At 39.0% G+C, this 21018-nt stretch overlaps 6 protein-coding genes across 7 annotated transcripts; 3 read left to right on the top strand and 3 right to left on the bottom strand.

Annotated features, from left to right (window-relative positions):
* The first annotated feature begins 167 nt into the window (after positions 1–167).
* Positions 168–1743, top strand: LOC18993683. The gene is made up of 2 exons (XM_006417230.2): positions 168–589; positions 1128–1743. Exons 1-2 carry the CDS (start codon positions 307–309, stop codon positions 1508–1510), a joined length of 666 nt encoding a protein of 221 aa, XP_006417293.1. The 5' UTR covers positions 168–306; the 3' UTR covers positions 1511–1743.
* A 1962-nt stretch (positions 1744–3705) lies between these two features.
* On the top strand, positions 3706–6003 carry LOC18993682 (pentatricopeptide repeat-containing protein At4g28010). 2 transcript variants are annotated; one of them, XM_024152657.1, is made up of 2 exons: positions 3897–3994; positions 4110–6003. In XM_024152657.1, the coding sequence occupies exon 2, from the start codon at positions 4148–4150 to the stop codon at positions 5867–5869; it is 1722 nt and encodes a 573-aa protein (XP_024008425.1). In that variant the 5' UTR covers positions 3897–3994; positions 4110–4147; the 3' UTR covers positions 5870–6003. The 2 variants fall into 2 exon arrangements, with proteins under 2 accessions (XP_006417292.1, XP_024008425.1); XM_006417229.2 differs by having other exon boundaries at positions 3706–6003.
* A 459-nt stretch (positions 6004–6462) lies between these two features.
* LOC18993681 (F-box protein At2g32560) lies at positions 6463–9702 on the top strand. Its single transcript, XM_006417228.2, has 5 exons — positions 6463–7672; positions 7766–7845; positions 7929–8107; positions 8203–8277; positions 8870–9702. Exons 1-5 carry the CDS (start codon positions 7067–7069, stop codon positions 9055–9057), a joined length of 1128 nt encoding a protein of 375 aa, XP_006417291.1. The 5' UTR covers positions 6463–7066; the 3' UTR covers positions 9058–9702.
* Positions 9336–13644, bottom strand: LOC18993680 (aspartic proteinase A1). The gene is made up of 14 exons (XM_006417227.2): positions 13525–13644; positions 12173–12525; positions 12027–12087; positions 11652–11746; positions 11458–11570; positions 11198–11366; positions 11077–11116; positions 10884–10948; positions 10683–10796; positions 10505–10569; positions 10205–10361; positions 9982–10101; positions 9798–9886; positions 9336–9701 (listed from the first exon to the last, which is right to left on the bottom strand). The coding sequence occupies exons 2-14, from the start codon at positions 12518–12520 to the stop codon at positions 9617–9619; spliced, it is 1521 nt and encodes a 506-aa protein (XP_006417290.1). The 5' UTR covers positions 12521–12525; positions 13525–13644; the 3' UTR covers positions 9336–9616.
* A 1750-nt stretch (positions 13645–15394) lies between these two features.
* Positions 15395–16735, bottom strand: LOC18993679 (EP1-like glycoprotein 3). Its single transcript, XM_006417226.2, has one exon. It carries the CDS (start codon positions 16733–16735, stop codon positions 15395–15397), a length of 1341 nt encoding a protein of 446 aa, XP_006417289.1.
* Positions 16736–19799: 3064 nt separating this feature from the next.
* LOC18993678 (lectin-like protein At1g53080) lies at positions 19800–20675 on the bottom strand. Its single transcript, XM_006417225.2, has one exon. It carries the CDS (start codon positions 20673–20675, stop codon positions 19800–19802), a length of 876 nt encoding a protein of 291 aa, XP_006417288.1.
* Positions 20676–21018: the final 343 nt, after the last annotated feature.

Below are 21018 nucleotides of genomic sequence, written 5' to 3'. Positions count from 1 at the left end.
TTGTGACATTTCCAGGTTCAGGTTTTGGTTTTGAGGTGAACTGTTTGGGTTACAAAGACACATTTATTAATTGTTAGGCCATATTATAAATTATTTGAAACTTTAGGGACTGATAGGATAAATCTATGAAATTGTAAAAGCATAGGTAGATGATACACTATTGACAGACCTGCCTATTTCCTTGCGACTTTCAACTTTATTTCTTTGTATTTTCCGACGGGAAAGTTCTCGATCGCTGTTGCATTTGATTTTTAGGGAGAAGATTCAAAACCCTAGACGATCACATTCTCTTCTCTGATCAATACGATGCAGCATTTATTGTTCGCGGTTGTACTTTCCGAGGTCGCGGTGATAATGGCGCTTTCCTTTAAGACGCCGATTCGGAAGCTGTTGATCATGAGCCTGGATCGTGCGAAGCGTGGCCGTGGACCGGTGGTGATTCAGACGATTTCGGCGACGGTTTGTGTGGTTCTGGTGGCGAGCGTGTACAGTATGATGAAGATCCAGAAGCGAGGGATAGAGGACGGTGCAATGAACCCGACAGATGAGGTTATCATGGCCAAGCATCTCCTTGAATCGACTCTCATGGGTAAGCTTTCTCGGATCCAGTTTCGCTCTTCTCTCCGTCGGTTTTGGCTACTTACTTTTGGTACTCTGAACCAGAATTACTGTTTCTAGCTCAGAATTCGAGATCCATATAGTGTTTTAGAAACTATGTTGTTGTTGAGTGTATCCGAGTTACAGTCTCTTGAATGTTTGTGATCACTGTGCTGGATTTTACTCGTAGCTAGCATATGTTGATGATATTCGTAGTTTAGCGTAGCTAGAGTGATGATTTAGTTCTTGAATTTTGGATCTATCACCGCTTTTTCTACTCTGATTGAATCAAATTGGCTGTAAAGAAATTCATAGATGTAGTCCATAATATCTGAAATTGGCTTTTCCAGTTTCATTTTGAGCTTTGGAACTATGTCTTCTGCTTTGGTAAATCTTAGTTGCTAGTGTAATTGTTTCGCTCTTTCTCTTCCTTTGATTCAAAATCGGCTTTTCAAGTTTCAGTTTCATTCACTTATGCATTCTCGCTTCTGCTATGGTGAAAGAAACTTAGTTTTGGTGGTATGTTACAGGTGGTTTTCTATTCCTTGGGCTAATGATAGACAGGCTGCACCATTACATGAGAGAGCTACGGATAAGAAGGAAGATGATGGAAGTGATAAAGAAGGAAGGAGCGGTTTTGGAAGGTGTAAAAGCCAGAGCTTCAGATGAAGTTAAAAACTTGAAAGAAGAAGTAGTGTCGCTTCAGGAAAGGCAGAAGCAGCTGGTCTCTGAGATCGAGGCAAGGTCTAAAGAAATCCGTACTGAAAAAACGAGTGCAGTTGCTCTAGAAAAGCAATCTGAAGGCTTCCTTATCGAGTTTAACCGGTTGCTTGAAGAAAACCAGGATCTTCGAGACCAATTGCACACTGTGGATTCCAGAATTTCTCGATCCAGCATCAAGAAGAATACTTGATTAGCCTCTCTTCTCCAACATATTTTTTTTTTAACTTCCTTTGTGATTTGCCGTTTGGGTTTGGAGTTTGTTCATAGCGCATCTTGTTAACATGGGAGATGATGGGAAAAAAAAATCAGAGGATACAGTACAAAAAAGGAAGATAGATTTGTTTCTTGTTCTGGCTTATGAGTATGAGCTTTGCGAAAGTAGAGATGATTGTAACTATGATTCAGTTTTTTTTTTTCATCTGAAAGATTATATAGATATCACAGAGTTTTCAAAAGTTTACAACAACGGATCCTGGAAGAAACCAAATGCTACCAAACGAGCATGAAGGCTTAATCCTATAAACAACTAAAAATTGGATCCAAAGGACAAGCCCCTTGATACATTAACAACGATTAAAATTAAATCCACCAAGGCAAGGAGAGAGGAGGATCTAAGTAAATCACCAAAAAATTCACCATCGCCACATCGAGCATTACATAAAGGTAATACTACCTTCACCAACAAAGATCGATTCAAGCCAAAAAGGAAACCCTTCGGCTACATATGATTGACAACGATCCTCCCTTGTCACACTTCTAGCAATAAGAAATGCACCTAAATTTGCATTCCTTTCTTCATAGACCACTTTCCAACTCGGCAATTGATTCAAAGCAACAAGAATCTCAGAAGAAAAAACCTTGAAGGATGGCCAAGCTGGAGGTCGAGAAACAGCTCCTATCAACTCTGAAGCTTCAGCCGCAAAAATGACTGAGATAATTTTCAAGCTTTTCATACTTTCAATTGCCCATAGCCAACTTTTCACATGTGCTTCAACATCGGTTGCAACATGACTAAAAGCTCTTCTACTATGCAACAAAACTTTACCTTCTCTATTCCTCAGCACCCAAGACGCTCCACTCAAATTCTTCCTTTTGTCCCACGATGAACCAATATTGCATTTAAGCCACCATTTTGGAGGAGGTAACCATTTAACTCTGTTCTTCTTTTCAGCTTTAGCTTTTTTAATGTCTTCCGTATTTCCAGAAGCTTGAGCTTGGAACCATTGAGTAGTGTCTTCTCTGATCTTTTCCATTGTGTCATTGGCTTTGTAAATCAGACCTTCAAACAACAGCTTATTTCTGTTTTTCCAAAGCATCCACAAGATCCAGGGGAATCTTCTTCTAATCTCAATCGGCACTCTGTTATTTTTCGCTGTTATCATCACATCAAAGACGTTTTGATAAACAGATTCAGCATTGAAACCATTATCAACGATTGGGAAATCTGACATTGCCCATACTTGCCTGGCCAAGGAACATGTAAAAAGAACATGATTAGTCGATTCACCTTCAAGACCACATGTTTGACATCTAGAATCAACTTTCATTCCTCTTGATGTTATTTTATCAGCAACTGGGATAGCTCCACTTAGCACTTTCCATAGAAAAATCTTGATTTTTTCAGGAGCCAAACTACTCCACACAATATCTTTTAGCCCAATCAGAGAAGGTTGCATAGAAGCTTCTCTGATAACCTCTTTTTTCTGATCTTGGAGAGCTAGCCAATACCCCGTTTTTACACAATATTCCCCACTTTTATTAAATTTCCAGCAGAAAAAATCTTTGGAGGAACAAACCGGTTTCTTCCTCATGATGATTTCAGTGTCTCTAGGGTAGAATAGCTCCTCTAATTTATCTCTATCCCATTTCCTGGATTCAAAGTCAATCAGATCTTCCACTTTTAAATCCAAATTCACAAAGATATTCTTCATTAGAGGAGCTCTCATAATTCCATCATCAACCCACGGTGATGTCCAAACACTCAAAGATCTCCCATTTCCCACCATCTGCTTTAATCCGGTTTTTAACAAGTCTCTTCCATGGAGGATACTTCTCCAACCAAATGATGGTCTAACTCCTATTCCAGCCTGAAGAAAATCTTGTTCATCATAATATCTGCTTTTCAAGAATTTGGAAAAGAGGCAATCGGGGTTCTGGAGAAGCCGCCATGCTTGTTTGGCAACTATGATTCAGTTTACAAGTGATTATACTCTGAGTTGGTTCTTATTTCCTTCCATATACATAATACAGTGATGAGAAGTGAGTATTTTAACCATTTTGTGTAATTATTCTAAAGTAATGTGTTGGAAAAAAAATAGAATAAAAAAATACTAAGAAGAAGGGTTTTAGTGAAATGGAGACGTAAAGCTGATTCGATTTGTGAAATAGAATTTTTCCGATCTGTTGAAAAATGAGATTTATGACATCGGCCGCCGCCGCCGCTGGAATTTCCCGACGCGGTGCTCTTGATGCCGGACATCTCCTTAACCCTAACCACATCAATCTCAATCTCTCTCCCACGTCTCCCTTCTCTGTAACTGAAACGAACTTGAGATCGCTGTGTGAGTCTGAGAATTCAAATCCTCAGCTTAAGAACGCCGTTTCAGTTTTCCAGCAAGCACTCGTCTCCGGTGGCTCTCTTGCTTTCGCCGGAAACAATCTCTTGGCAACGCTGGTACGTTCTAGGAACCACGAGCTTGCATATTCCATCTACCGCAAGATGCTTGACACTAGTACTTTCGTCAATTTCGTGTCGCTGAGTGGGTTGCTTGAATGTTTCCTGCAATTAGATCGTAAGACCGGTTTTGCGCAAGGTGTTCTCGCGTTGATGCTAAAGCGTGGGTTCGCTTTCAATGTCTACAATCTCAACATCCTCTTAAAGGGTTTTTGCAAGAATCTGGAATGCGATAAGGCTCTTAGTTTGCTTCGAGGAATGAAGCTGAATTCTCTGATGCCTGACGTTGTTAGCTACAACACTGTTATAAGAGGTTTATGCGAGGCCAAGGAGCTGGAGAAAGCATTGGAATTGGCTAATGAAATGCAGGACGGTGAGTGTTCATGGAGTTTGGTGACTTGTGGGATTCTGATTGATGCCTTTTGCAAGGCTGGTAAGATGGAAGAAGCCATGGGATTTTTTAATGCAATGAAACGTAACAAGGCTTTGGAGGCGGATCTTGTTTTGTATACTACTCTTATCCGAGGCTTCTGTGATTGTGGTGAGCTTGAGAGAGCCAAGGCGCTCTTCGATGAGATTCTTGAGAAAGATTTATCTCCATGTGCAATCACGTACAACACTCTTATTCGAGGTTTCTGCAAGTTAGGACAGTTGAAAGAAGCGTCGCTGATGTTTCAGTCTATGATGGAGCGTGGAGTCCGCCCGAATGTTTATACGTATACGGTTCTGATCGATGGTCTTTGCGGAGTAGGTAAGACACAGGAAGCTCTTCAACTTTTGAGTCTCATGTTGAAGAATGATGAAGAACCGAATGTTGTGACATACAACGTTATTCTTAACAAGCTATGCAAGGACGGCCTTGTGGCGGATGCTTTAGAGGTTGTTGAATTAATGAAGAAGAGGGGTATAAGACCTAATACCATCGCATACAATATTTTACTGGGAGGACTCTGTGAAAAAGGTGACCTAGACGAAGCAAGTAAGCTTCTGCATTCAATGCTGAATGATAGGAGTTATGCGGATCCAGATATTATATCATTCAATGTGCTAATCCACGGGCTGTGCACTGAAAACCGTCTTCATCAAGCTTTGGATACTTATGATATGCTGGTTGAGAAATTGGGTGCTGCGGATATAGTGACTACTAATATATTGCTTAATAGCACTCTCAAGTCTGGGGATGTAAAGAAGGCAATGGAACTTTGGAAACAAATTTTAGATTCCAAAATTGCTCCAGACTCAGATACCTATTCTACTATGATTAATGGGTTTTGCAAAACCGGCATGCTTAATGTTGCTAAAGGATTGTTTTGTAAGATGAGAGGGTCTGAGTTACGGCCTAATGTTTTCGACTACAACTCTCTAATGTCATCGTTATGCAAAGAGGGAAGCGTGGACCAGGCATGGAGATTATTTGAGGAAATGCAGCGTGACGGCAGCTTACCAGACATTGTTTCTTGCAATATTATGATTGATGGGAGTCTTAAAGCAAGGGATGTTAAGTCTGCAGAATCACTTCTTGCTGGGATGTCTCAAGCTGGTCTTTCCCCTGATTTATTTACATATTCGAAGTTGATAAATAGGTTCCTGAAACTTGGATATTTAGACGAGGCTATCGGATTCTTTGACAAAATGATTGAGAGCGGGTTTGAACCTAATGCTCATATATGCGATTCTGTGTTGAAGACTTGTATTTCACAGGGAGAAACAGACAAGTTGAAGGAACTTGTCGAAAAAATGGTGGAGAAAAATATCGTCCTCGACAAAGAACTGACGTGTACGGTCATGGAATACATGTGTAGCAGCTCAGCAAACATAGATTCTGCAAAGAGGTTGCTAGGAGTAGCAGATGATAAAGAGGAAGAGGAATTGTAGAGTACATAGTCGTGTACCAACTTGAGGACTGTAAAAGTTGAAGAATAGTGTGTGCATTTGGGATGCTATGCAGAGACGTGTTGTAGATCAAAAGTGACAGAGGCAACAAAGTATGGCTGTGGCAGACCAGGAAGGATGGTTGCAAAGATGCTTTGGGAATAGTGTTTCGTGGTGGAACACACAAGCTGCAATCTACTAAGCTCAATGTAAGGAAGTGATTTACTTAAAAAAGCATGGCTTGATTTTCAGATCACATGGAAGGCTTATAGATCCCCAAACATTTGAATGATGGGTAAATACAATGATGAAGAGTGGATATAAAAAAGTATTGAAGAATGATTTTGTGGTACACATGGAATGGAAGTGTGATTGCCTCTCTTTAGTATTGTTGACAAAAGGGGTAAATAAGCAGTTACCTCTCATCTTATCATAATCCAAGTCTTTGCTATTTTAGAAAAATGGAGTTTTATAAGAGACGAAGAGTTGGTTGTTTGCTTCCTTTTTTTTTTGGAATTTGGGAGTTTGGACTTTGGGAGGAGGAAGACGCAAGAAATCTGTTTCTGCAAAAAGGTGGAGAGGTGCCCAAACCTCTTCCTCCTCATCTTCCTCTTCCTTGTTGGTTGTTTATGTTTTTGTAATAAATTTATAGTTTTCTTTTACTTTTTCTTTAAAAACAATTGTTGATGATTTTAGGTTCAATGAATCTTTTGGTTTCTGCTGCCCAGATCAGATCCGGTTCTCTCTCTCCTCCCACTGTCCTTGGAAATCCCAATGACACCCACACCAAGTAGACCTTTAATTAATTCAGTAATAATTCTTCCTTTTGGAGTATTTTTTATATTAACTAAAAGAACCCTTCGGCGTAATTGGCACATCTTTGCGCATTAATCACGGTTTTGTTTCTAAAATTCGGCTTTTTGAGGGCTTTTCTTTCCCTTAATCTGGGTTTTTGTGGGTCCATCCAAGTCTCTTTCTCTCCTCTCTTAATTCAACTTGGCAACTTCATTCAATTTCAAGTTCCCAAAACGAGTGAGAGAGAAAGAAATTGTTTATTGTTTTTTTATTTCATTAGTTGGTTAGGTAATCCCTCAATTCCAATTGGTCATATCTATCTATCCTCTACTTCCATATATACTCTCAGAAACAGAAACAAAAAATCACAAAAGGCAAACAACAATTATTATAATTTCTGTCTAAATGCTTCTCTACTTTCTCATCTCTTGTCTCTCTTTCTTCTTCTTGTCCAAATCTCTTTCTCTTCCTCCATGGGCATCTGAAACCAAAACCTTGCTCTCTTTCTACTTCTCCAAGAATCCCTTCATCAACACTCTGCAACATCCAACCACACCTGATCCAGCCTCTCCTCTGCCCCACCAAATGTCCATCCTCGACCTCCCTGACCTCGCTCTCGACCGCATTCTCGACCTTCTTCCACCCTCTGGGCTCTGCAGTATGGCTAGGGTTTGCAGCTCCTTGAAGGAGAGATGTGTGAGTGATCAACTATGGGACAAACACTTGATGATCAAATGGGGCAAAATCCTTGGCCCTGCTGCTCATAGAGAGTGGAAATGCCATCTCTCTTCCTCGTACCATCTCTCTGATTCTCCTCATCACCAAACGGGTCATCCTCTTGGGTTTGCCAAAATCGTCTCTTTGATTCGATCTCTTTCCTCTGTTTTTCGAGATGATAATAAACAGAGGAAGAGATGTGCATCTTCCCTTCCACTTGATTCCACCATGAGCTGCTACCTCTCCCTTGAAACTGGTCGCTTTTGGTTCCCAGCTCAAGTTTACAACCGTGAGGTAGTCAATTCATAAACATAATTACTCGATTTGGGGTTTCCAAGCTTTTCTGGATTTTGATTTAAAGTTCGTGACTTTTTGGTGTAAGAACAGAATGGGCATGTTGGGTTCATGTTGTCATGCTATGATGCGGAGCTAAGCTATGATACTCACACTGATACTTTTCAAGCCAGGTATATCAAATATCTGATGTTCAATCTTTGGCTTATCCTCTCATCACAAGTCGTATTAAGTAGACTCTATTGGGGATTCTTAGGTATCCACCACATGGTAGAAGACCAGTTGCGATTGAAAAGGGTGTGACATGGGAGAGGCTAAGAGCAGCTCCCATTGATGCATCTCCCCATCATCTTCATGTGTCAGATTCTCTAAACGAGTTGAAACCTGGGGATCACATCGAGATCCAGTGGAGAAGGAACAAAGAGTTCCCTTATGGTAATTTACTCTACAATCTATGATGCTTGTTGTAAACTTGGTTTCAACAGAATCCGAATCTAAAACAAGCTTTTGTGATGGTTTTGGTGGTGTAGGATGGTGGTATGGCATTGTTGGACATTTAGAGTCGTGTGATGGGAATCTCGACCATTGTCATTGCCATCTTAGTGGTGAGTTCTTCTTCTTCTTCTCAGCTTCATGTTCTGTGTTTCAAAAAAAAAGGAATCTTTATTGGTTCTTAAAATTGGATGTCGCATTCTAAGCTTTTACTCATGTCCTCAGCTCGCAAAGTCCATTAAATTCTCATAATTTAGTTGAAAAGGGTGAACATTAAAAGAGACCCAATTCAAGCTTTGGTCCCAAAAAGACAAATGATGATGATGATGGCGCTATGTCTTGATTTTTCTCGACATTTTGATAGATCTGTGTCTTCATTTGATGTTGAAAGCTCTTCCTATGTCCTAATCGTTGGAATCTCTACATTACCAAATGGTGGTGGGGCTCAACAATGATTATTTGTCCCTTAATCACTCCAAAAAAAATCTTTTCTATTCCTCCTTTTGTTGGCACATCTCATCACCACAGAAAGTAGAAATCAATTAGAAAAAGATAAGATCTTGGTTTGCCCACTTGCATCTTGATCATACCTAACCACTTGATCATATGGCATAAATCGTTGTATATCTATGTTGTGTCGAAATATTTTTGGCATTCATATGTGATGTGCTAAATGGTTAAAGTATTGATGAATGGTGAAAACAGAGATGGTCGTGTTGGAATTCAACCAGTACACAGTGGGATCGAGGTGGAGAAGAACGATGATCAACAAGAGAGATCATAGAGAGGAAGGTAACGAGGAAGACGGGTTTTATGGAGGTATCCGAAAGCTAAGCTGTAAAGAAGAGATTGCAATGTGGACACGTCTCTGGCCATCATCCATCTTGGAGTAGGATGATGAAGAAGAAGAAGACGACCACACATTTGGGAAAAGAGATTAAACACAACCACTTGAACGGAGAGAGTAGGATGTTAATTTTAGATGTCTACTCTCTTTTGTCCAATTATGATTTGGTTGTTGATTATTTACTTGGGAAATAGTCGAAATATACACATCTGAAACTATTGCGTCATTTCGATTTGGGGAAAATGGTGGTGTATAGGGAATACGTAATACGATAAAGGGTTTGGTTGCTCGAGGAAAATCAGGATATTTGAGGGAGACTAAAAATAGTAAAAAAACATTTTTTACGAGATCAGTCGGGAAAAAACAAAGGTGGCGACAGAGACTTTAAAACACCATCCAAAGTATTTACAAAGCCAATGCTTCAAAACTACAAAGGCCTTTTTCTTTTTGTTTTTTGCGTTAGGAAGAACATAAAATATAAAAAAGTAGCTACGACTCAGTCTTCAACACAAACCCCTCCAGGAAACATAAAAACAACACTTGGGACTTGGGAGACACAGATTGTTCACATAAAACCCAACTAAAAACCATACGCGAAACCGTGCTTAGACCGCCTCTGCAAACCCGACCTGCTCTTTTCCAAAGTCAAACACGGTGTGGTATTTTCCCATGAACACATCCCCAAGGATCCTGCCATATTATTACCACCGTGCGCCTCAGGTTAGAAAAAAATAAAGAAAGAAAGGGAATTCAAACTATGCTGCAGTGTAGAACCAATGATTTTACCAGAGAGGTCCACGGGGTGGAGCAACGTCGAGTGCAATAAAGCCACTGATGCACTGTGCCGCAGGGCCCTCACCAACCTTCAGAACATACTGTTCACACCATAAACAGCAACAAAAGATGATTAGATGGTGATAATATTCAAGTGACCACTACTACGAGAAATGAATCATGTTTCCAATCATACCTCCTCTGGAGCAAGATCAAAGACTTTGCCTCCAATGGTAAGCGAAACAGTGGGCATGGTCGAGAGTTGTGCACAGTCCACTGCAGACTCTCCCATCGGGCTGGGAAGACGTTCGCATAGCTGTCCAGGCAAAAAAACAACAGTTGCAAATGAACACAATCAGAAGAAGAATGGTTCAACAGATTTGACCTTAAGTGTTGTAACGGACAACTTCTTGTTTTACCTCGTTGGCGTAGTCCAATATGCGCTCCTGAGTCATGTTCTGCCTCAACTGGCTCTGTATCCAAACAACTGCCATCTCACATGCAGAACACGCGGCATCCCCAACACCGTTGGACAATTTGGCGTTTTCCTTGTCGACAACAGACTCAATGCCCATGCTAAGAAATAAAAGAAGAGCTAAAGTAAAGAAACAGGAGATCAAGCGGAAGAGAAAGCAAACGTGAAGATGATCATGGACTCAGTCGCAATCTCCATAACATATAGCTTCTCTGTAACATGAACGAAACCACTGGAAATTTACCTGACACCCCGTTTACCGTTGAAAGTGCACAGACCAATCTGCGAGCAGATTTTCTTTGGTTGGGTCTGCAATACGCATGGGGGACAGTAAGTCAACTTTATTTGCATAGCAAGACTTGCATACACAACATAGGATTTGTGTCACAGATTTTATTAGCTAGTCCAATAAGTATACTTACCTCAGACAAAAGCAATTCCAAAATGGTCCGCCCGTACTGATCCACAACAGTCTTGCACTGCTGGCTAACAACTCCAGCTGCTCCAATAGCATGGTTTATCATGGTGATTATAGTCTACACAAAGAGAAAAAGAATTAGGAGTACATTACTAGCAAAACTACTCTTGAGAAATAACTACAATCCCTTCAAATTCTTGCTTACTGTTGGACCCGCAAGCAAAGATGTTCCAGAATCAGCTATCGCCGAACAGCCACTTTCGCAGAATCCTGTATAACAATAAGTCAAACTTTAGATCCAGTCGTTGAATGCCAGAAAACATAAATAGTAAAACCTGTCTGAATTTGTTAGGCACAGCTATATAATAAAGAACGAGGCATATTGATGGTACACATACCAGTGGGTGCATTGCCAATGAGGACATCACCCATGTCAAACTATTACACAAAAACAACGGCTTCAATTAGACCGTTGGAAGAATCGTATGAGAAACCAAGGCAAGAAAGTGATATACAAACCTGCCAGTAACCCTTTTGTGTCACAGGGACATAAGTATGTTTTCCCTTGAAATGATTTGGATCAACACCTCCAAATACAAGTTCACCGCCTTCGTCATCCTCAGCATTACGGTTAAGCCAAAATGAAAACACCGGTTCCTTGATGAGGCCTTGCTTGAGCATGTTGTACCTGTAAAAAAGCAAGACATCGTGGCATGAGATTAACACTAGAGGAATGTAGTTAAATCAGCCAAATCAAGAGAATAAAATTGCAGGCCTACCAAACAGGAGCGGCATTTCCAACAGAGATTTCTTTGAATCCAAGACCAAGGATACCATCAAATTTTGCTAAAACAAATGTTATACCAGGCTCCTTGGTTGCCTCGATAAACTCCTGATAACATAGACAAAGATAAAAAGGATGAAGCAAAATTGTGTGATAAGAGTGGTGAATAGGGTAGGAGAGATAGTTTACCTGATCCTTGACAACTAAGTCGCCAACCGTGACGGCATCATTACTAAAGAACCCAGCAATTGCCCCAGTTCCATAATGAATTGCGGCGGATTTTCCTACATCAAAGACGAACGACTCAGTTATAACTTCACAGCTCACGTCAGCAGTTTTGTTGCATCTTTTAACAAAGGTGATAAAGATTCTCTGCACATTAAAATGATTTCTGTAGATTAACTGATCAGCCAGTGAACTGTTAAGTATCTACCTACTGGGAAATTCAACTAATAAGCAAGCAGACGTCATTAGAAGCACATTCCACATTTTCAGAACAAAAAAAGCTAATAAGGACGACATAACTAATTCAGGAAGAAAGATTTAAATAGAGAGAGAACAAACCATTCTTCTCATATGTGCTTGAACGTGATGACTTGTATTTGGGATGGAGGAGACATGCAATCTACACAACAGACAGAACACATTGAATTTTCTTTTTAAAAAAGTTCCTCGACCACAGCACCAAATATAGACCAAACGTTGCTTACTGAGAAATAGCATTTTGATGATGGCACCCAGAGGTTAGAGCTTCCAGTATCAAAAACCACGGTGAACTTCTGTGGTGGAGTACCAATAGCGATCTCACCGTAGTACTGGGCATCTAGGTAATTCTTCAGCGCGACAATGTCAGCATCTCCAGAATCTCCAAGACTAAAAGCTCTCAGGGGCTTTTCTTGCTCGGAACTAATGCGTGCTGCAAGACGGTTTTTGGGATCCAACTTGAGTTTTTTCAGGCCAACTCTAACGGTCCCATCGTTGCGCTCAGAAGAGGCAGAAAAAAACAGCAGGAACGACACAATGAGTGACACAGCAACCGTCCTAGAGTATATTCCCATTTCACCTATTCATGGACAACAAAGTAAGTCAGAATAAGACGACCATGCCGAAGATCAGAGGACCTACAATACCATACAAGTCAACTAAAATATATTTTAAGAAACATTTTATATTGAATGTTGTAACATGAAATTGGATAAGGTCTAAGTGACTAAGAATAGAATATTGTACAATTACTCTCACACGATATCGATGGACAAGGTTACACGCATTAAATTTCACTAATAATTATCTTACTTGGTCTCTCTCAAACAGACACCAAGCACTAGCGTGGAAGAAATAAATAAATAAAAAACTCTCTTCACTTTGCAAATGATAAAAACTTTGAAATCTACATTTTCTTCTTGTACGCTATACAGAAACTGTTATTGCTTTCATTTTCAAAAATTCCTTTCTCACCAAATGCAAAATTGATCATCGGCAAGGACAAAATCAGAAAGCGAATACCCTGATTACAAGAAAACCATTACCTATAACCTTAAACCATTTCAAAAAGGAGAAAAAAAAGGAAAGATTGTTTTTATAAAAAGGAAACAATCCTAATTGCATTAAAACTCACATGAAACAGAAAATTTCATAAGACACTGGAGATCGTAACAATCGATCAGGCAACAATAAGAGCATAAAACTTCTCTTCTCTTCTTCTTAATTCATGAAACACGATCAAGGTCACGAATCGACAGTCATCGAGAAAAATTTCAATCAAACAGAACGATTGCATGATCAACCTAACTCAAAAGTTCCCAAAAAATCACACCGATGGAGCACGACGACTAGTTGAAAACCAAAACTAACCACGAATCAGATCATACATAAATAACACTATTCATATTCACATCGAAAAACCCTTACCTAACCGCTAAAAAGACGATATGTGAAAAAATCGCGAGTATTAAGGACAACAAATTTAGGAGAGAACTAAAAGTAGACGAGAATCGAAGACATGCGATGAAGAAGATAACAAAAATAGAAGAGAGTCGATGGATTTCAAAGGAGAACTCACCGAAGCTAGGCACCAGATTCTGAGGAAAATGAGGCAAGTATGAAGAAGAAAACGAGGAGAGATAGTTACATTTATCGAAGAAAGATGACTGTGACGAGAGAAAATGCTAGATTAACCGAGCTGTCTCCTAGAAGACAATTACAGCGGGACCCACCGTATAATCGCGTCAAAAGAAAAAGAGAGATATTTCGTGTAGAACCAGGTTTCGATATTAACCGTTGGATCTCTATAATGAACGATGAGATTTACCGTTGACGAATGGATAGGAAAGAGCTAACGTATGAAGCTTTTAGTTAGCGAACACAATCACGTGCATACGAACTTAGGATGGAATACGTGCTCCTCTAATGTCTTAACCGTTGATTAAGATGACTAAAATATAAACAGTGTCGGTTTAAAGCCCAAATTAAAAAGGAATATATATCACATGGATCAATGCAATGATTTATATTGGGCCTTTTGAAAACCTCAAAATCCCATGCTCTAAAATTTTGTAATTTAACTTATTTACTCACTTTCGTAATGATTTTTGATGATCTATAAAATTTCTTTTGATGGTAGATTAATACACGCACAAGTAAATAAATGTATATCTTTTATACTCGCCTGAAATAAAGAAGGAAATTAACCCTCGAAATTAAACCTGATATTTTTCTTGACCAAAAAAATAAAGAAATAACTCAATGTACACTATATAATCGCCTACTTTTTCGCAAGTATTAACCACAAGTCTACAACAACACGCCTAGGGGCGTATATATAACTACGTATTCATGACTCATGACTCTCTCCGATCATCAGATAATTTGATGTTCTTCAGAATTCACTTTCTGAAACCTTTTCGAATTCGTCAAGTAATTCGTCAAGCGGGTTTCTTCTCGTGCCGATTGATTGGCTTGAAAATATAGCCTCTCTAGACTTCTTGGCCTCTATTACCTGATAACATATATTATACATCAATATAATTTTATTCAATTCCTATTGATATGCATATCTGATTACCTTTTTATATAATTCGGATTGTATCTCAAGTGCATCGTTATTCTTCTTGGTTAGTGCAAGCACTTCTTCGCTAAGCTTCTGATTCTCCGCTTGTAATTTCGCCAACTGAAAAATCAAATATTTGAGATTAAGTACTAATAATACAGATACGTTAGTTAAACCTATTGATATACTGAGCGGAAATTAATTGCCGTACATATAATTCGGCGTTAAGCTCAAATGAAGTTTGATTCTTCCACGCTAGTGTAAGCGTTTCTTCAATAAGCTTTTGATTCTTCAATGTTAATTTCTTCAAATCCGTCAACTGAAAATACGTACAACAAAAACTTAAAAAGAGTTACCGATCACAAATCAAAATTAAGAGCTAGGGTCGCAAAAATTATCACTATTATAAGTTAAATTACCTTCTTCACACGATCTTCCATCTCGACCGGAGCTGTTGATCACTAATCCCGTGTTATCAAGCTTATTATAGAAAAATGGGGCTCTATATATTCAAAAGATCCCATATTATCTTCCCAATACTGTATATATTTGTTGATATATTCCCAACCGAATTTTGATTTGTCTGAATTTAGTAAAATCTAAAATTTTGAAAAAAAAAAAAAAAAAAAAAGAGAGGATACTTCCCAATCCGAACAAGATGCCTCATCTAATGATATTTAGGCCTAGGAAATTAGGAATGGAGGTCCACTCAGTTTATGGTAATTAATTTAGTGTAGATATCTGAACTTGATGGATGAATTTCAACTTCGGTTTATTAAAATGTAGCTTGAGAAATTATTAACACGAATCTAAAAACAAGATAAAAAAAAAAAATTAAAAACAAAGGAGACACACACAAACAAAGTAGCTAGTTGACAACACTTCACAGGGCAAGACTAGCTGAGTTCTTGTTAACATTAGGAGCCTTGACGTAAGCAACAAGCGAAGAATCTCCAGTTCTAGTCAATGTCTTGAGCTCATAACCTAACCAACACTTGGAACTCTTCCTATTGTAAAAAAACCCTAAACACTTACAATCTCTCGTACACTTGTCCCCACACGCTTTCTCCGTCGTCGACGAGCCTAGGTTATACTTGGTCATAAAACTATCAGCTCCTTCGATCTTGAAATAATGAAACGTCTTAGGATCGCAACTAGTCAGACTCGGAGTCGTACAAGTGACCTCGTCCCAACCAAGAAGCCCTTTGTCGCTAGGACAAGCGTTACACTGTCCTTTCTTACACAAACCAAACTCACCACAATGCTCAGCGATTCTACACTCGTCGTTACCGTCAGTGTCGCCGTTAGTAAACGCCGTGTACGTAACGTCCCACGCCGTCGAAGACGCTGCCGTACTGTAACTCCAAACTCTGATGTTTCCGTCTGATTCCAACCGAAGAAAACTCAACGTCGCGTTGTGTTTAGGCCGAGAGAGAAACGTGGAGACATTGAATTGCGAACCAGAGTCAACACCTTCCATGTGTAGACCCCACGTGGTGTCCGAATCCTCCACGGCTTGGAAAGTCATTGACTGTAACCGAGTGATCTCGGTGAAGAACTCGTATTCATAGTAAGCGATTGGTTTCGGTGTTTTGTTTGTCGTGTAGTACAAAACGAGCTTCTTGGCTTCCATCACGAGACTGTAAGGCCCGTTTGTGTTGACCGATGGAGACCGTCGGCTTACGAGCTTGTTCCGACCGTTGGCTTTCAAAGACTGTCCGACGAGAAGTGTATCGGTCGGAGAATCGAAGCTCTGCCATAAGAACTTCTCGTTGGAATCGTATATTACCATATTGCCATTCTCCAAGATTTTGATCCCCACGGCGTTTTTGTTAGCGGTGTTCGTTTGCCAGACGACGCGACCATCGGATTCGGCGAGCACGAGGTTTCCGTCTTCTCCGAAAGTCAACGTCGCGTTTTCTTTGACCGGTGAGCCTCTGTTTGCCTCCCAGACCCATCGGAGAGTTGATTCTTGGGCTCTGTTTCCGATTCTGAGAGCGAGAGTGTATGCGTTTGGAGTTGTGTTGTAGAAACAGAGACGGAAGTTGTCGTTCACGGGTTGGAAGCCACGAACGTCGGCGTTATATTCCATCGGAGTGTAATCGGTGTAGTCTCCTTCGTTGACCGCTCGGAATTGTTTGTCTACGGGAACTTTGGCTTGTGCTCCGATCAAGAAGAGTATGGAGAGAGTGAAACAGAGAGCTAATGTGATTGAGGTTTTCATTTTTCTTGTTACGTGTGTTTGATGGATTTGGTGTGTGTTGAGTATACACAGTGAGCTTCTCTACTTATAGAAGCCAAGGAAGTCTTGATAAGGAGTATTTTGAATGACTTATTAGACTTGAGTGTTGGTCTTTGTTTTCTATATTGTATCTTCTTTTTTACTTTAATACAACTTGTATAAATCGATTCCTTTTCCAAAAAAACTCAAACATACCAACTCTATTTATATTACTTAAGAACTAACAACTTTATCTTTAATAATTAATTGATTATATTCGGTGTAGACTGAAAAAATAGAAAAGAACTTTAAACAACATACAACATGCATCTGGTACAAAGCGAGTCAATCTTAATTATACTTATTTTGTCGGTTCTCAATGATATTAAACATCCCCTTACACTACAACAATATTAGTTAAATAATTCGAAATGGCACGAGGGCTGCGCATTTAAGATAGGACCCCTATTTAGTTAAGAACACCGGTAAGATGCTAATGGTCGGTTCCCTCCTGCCGTTGGATTTTAACTTTTTATTGACGCATGTTGCATATATAGAATTCGAAACGATTCAAACACAAACGTTTATACTGACATATCAAAGTTTGAACGTTTGCATAATTATCTGTTTGGGATATTCAAGGTCATCGATCTCACAATTTTTTGCCCTATACTCTAGAGGTATGTATACATGAAAATATGTCATTTTGTCAATTTAATCGGAGCTTAAAACGAGGGGAAATGAAACCCTAATCCCTTTTGGAAACATCAGATAAAAAAAATTACTATATAAATATAATCATGGCAATTGTTACACATGTTCTTTTTCTTTCGTGTTTGGTAGGCCATGTGTGCTTACTCAGACTCGCACCAGTCACCACTGCTTTCGATCTGGAATTCTATTCAAAATTAGAAATCATTCAAAATGTATAAACAGGCTAAGTAAAAAATTGATTATTTAACGCAAAACTTAATTAATAAAGGTGTACTATTATTTTCGACCAAACAAAAAAGGTGTACTTTTTTTCGATTTTTTCTTTTAAAATTCCTTCAACTTATATATAACTGATTAATACTATATTATTCCATTCTAATTGCTTAATGCCATCGCTATAATTGGACTACTTTCTGCTGCCCAACATAATGATAACTTAATGTGAGAATGTGACCTTAGTATTAACTTATCTTCAGGCATGTAATTATAATTCGGTTTATTGCACTCTTAATTGAGATCCATTTATTACAATGTGTGCGATTGGTTTTAAGGATTGAAATGTGATAGGTTACGAGGCTATGAGTGCCATTGGAATGAATGGAACTGGTATGGTTTAAAGGTTAAAAAGTTAGACTTCATAAACCAAAAGGATTTCAGACTAAATCAAAATTACAAAAAAAAAAATTGAACCAAACTTAAAATTTTCTATGATAGCCAGCAATGTGAGGGCTAGGTAGTTAGTCGCCTTTTATTTGCCTCAAAATAATTTGGTCTGAACTCAGCGACGTCGTCAACGTTCTCACATAGTTCCATTAATCTCGCCAACGTTATATATTGAGAAGTTTTCCTTCGCGTTGTTCGTTATCTTGAAGGCATGCACTAGACAAGGAACTTTCTTAACTCCTTTGTGATGCCGATTGGGTAGTTTTTTTCGGACATAACGCTTACTTAGAGCATATACAGTATACAGTAGTGAACCCCATTACTATATATATTTTTTTTTCGTTTTTGTAATGAACTTTATAGTATGTTTGAGATTCCAGTAATAAACCCGTTTATAGGGTTCATCCGGAATATTATATTAATATTTTTTTGGGGAATTATTTTTTATAAATAAAATAAAACATCACTTATTAAAAAAAAAGAATACAATATATTGCAAACTATAGAATACAACAATTTATTAATAAAAAAAATACAAACACCCATTTTTAAAATATAGAAATACTTAAACATTTGTTACACATTTAAAAAGTACCAAACTTATTCCAAAGATTTTCGATTAAATCTGCTTTTAATCGTTCATGTATTCGATAGTCACGGATTTCGTTTCGTTTCGCCATCATCAAATTTGAGACATTTGTCGGCCTATTTGTAGAATACGACATATCGACATACGAATTTCTGCTTCCCTCATCGTGTTGGAATTGTTCTATATTGGCGAGACTGTAGCTATCACGTTCATTTTCTACTACCATATTGTCCACTACACCGGCAAAAGTCGACGGTTTCGACGAATTTGACGGAGGCGACGAGAATCGCCGTAGGAGAGGAAGAGAGAAAATAAAAAAAAAAATCGGGAAGGAGAAATGATTTTCTGGGAAAAAAAAATTTTCCCTTCCTCAAAAATGACGCGAAAAATCATCCTCTCACGCTTCGCCACGTGTACGGGATGCGGGTTCATCAAACTCTTCCGGACGGACCGATCCGTCGAGTTTGGGCCTTTTTAAAAAAAAAAAAAAATCCATTTCGCATATGAACTCGAGCCAAATCCGTCCAACGGAGCACTACTGGACCTGGTCTTAGTACTTTCCCATTGCACTTTTTTGGGGCAATAAATATATAATTGTGTTGACAATACGAAACAATATGTAATTTTCAAAAAATTATAACATAAATTGCTTTCTAACATTGATGGGATATTAAAAACAAAAATCTTTATTCCACGTGAGAAGTGTCACTAACCTTTAAAGATCATGACAAACAAAGGCTCTGATTAGTAATCTGCAGAATGGCGGAATTGCGTTTTTAAACACAATTCCGCAAATTTTTTGCCAATCAACAAAAATTCGCATAATGAAAAAATACACACAAAAACGCAGACTGCGTTTTTGCTTAACAAAAATACAAAGGAAAAGTCATTTCGCAGAAAAGCGACTTATAAGTCGCTTAATCTATTCCGCAATATTTTTTCCGCAATTATGTCATTTCACAAAGTTACCAATCAAAGCCAAATTACGTTGTACCTAAATATTTCAAACAAAAAAAATGGAAACAGCCAAATACAACACACGACGAAAGCCACAAGAGACAAATTGTAAACCAAGAAACAAAAGACCAAATTAGACGAACCCTAACTGGACTGAACCGGTTTAGTTTCTTTGAGGGCGTTGTTCTCGAACCTCCATGTCCATATATCGTGACGCTCGACTTCAAGGCCCATTGAACCGGAAAAACCGGTGAACATTTTATCGAAAAGAATCGTCGACAGATCGATTTGGGTTTCGATCAACGCCTTCTTCGGTTTGCTAAGATACGCCGGTGCGATCGTAACTGTGACGAGTTTGGTGACGTGTTCATACTCAATCCAAGATTTAAATTTATCTCCACTGCTCAGTTTTAGTTCTTTAAACTCCCACACTTTCTTTCCCTCCACGGTTCTGGTCCGAACCCAATAACCGGCTTTCTCAGAAACCGAAGATTTAACCGAATTAACGTCAATACCAACGTGGTTATCGTTAATGTCTCCAAGATCTTTGTCTTGGAAAACGTCGAATTCAACAGCGAAAACGTGGTTATTAGCGTTTCCATTGTTGGTTCGGTTTAGAAGACCGAGGAAGCCTTTACCGGCGGAGCCATCATTGTCTAGGGTGGGTACGACGATGAAGGCCAGGCCGTGGCCGCTATTGGGATTTGTTTTCCGGCGAGGAGAAATAGAGAAAGTGAAAGAGGTTTTGAAAGAGTAAAGAAAAGAAGAAGAATTCGAGGGCCTGAAAGGGATTTGATCTATGTAGAGAGCTAGACCGTAAGAGTATGGGGAGTTGTCACGTGTCATTGAGAGAGCTCCGGAGAGGCTCGAGCCATCGGTGGTGGAGCCGAGCTCTGCGTCTCCGAGGAAGGCTAGGTTAGAGCCGTCGAAGGTGTTGAAGTTGAATCTAGCGGCGGATGTGGAGTGAGAGACGAATATAGCTATGAACAAAGCAAGAAGGCAAGGTTTTTGGATCTGCATTGTGGTTTTTTTTTTCTTTGGTATTGGAATAGTGGAAGTGAAAATGATGGAAGTGAAGGGTTCTATTTATAATAGTGACTAATGATATATATACCACGTTGAATCTATTTCCAACTATATGATAAGCTTGCTAAAGTTGTGATTATTTAAAGCACGAGTCATATGTATAAAAAATCGTAGTACATTAGCACACCTCCATCACTAATTTAATTTAGTCCTGCTTCAATTAATTTAGTAATAGAGGTGTACTATGTTCGAAATAGTTTTTGAACAACTTGGTTTATAATGACTGATATAAAGCTGTTTTTGAACAACTTGGTTAATTTTGTTCTATTATATTAAT

The sequence above is a fragment of the Eutrema salsugineum genome, unplaced genomic scaffold (genome assembly GCF_000478725.1).
Source record: "Eutrema salsugineum unplaced genomic scaffold, Eutsalg1_0 scaffold_5, whole genome shotgun sequence".
NCBI classification, from domain to species: domain Eukaryota; kingdom Viridiplantae; phylum Streptophyta; class Magnoliopsida; order Brassicales; family Brassicaceae; genus Eutrema; species Eutrema salsugineum.
This window is presented reverse-complemented; position numbering and strand designations above follow the sequence as displayed.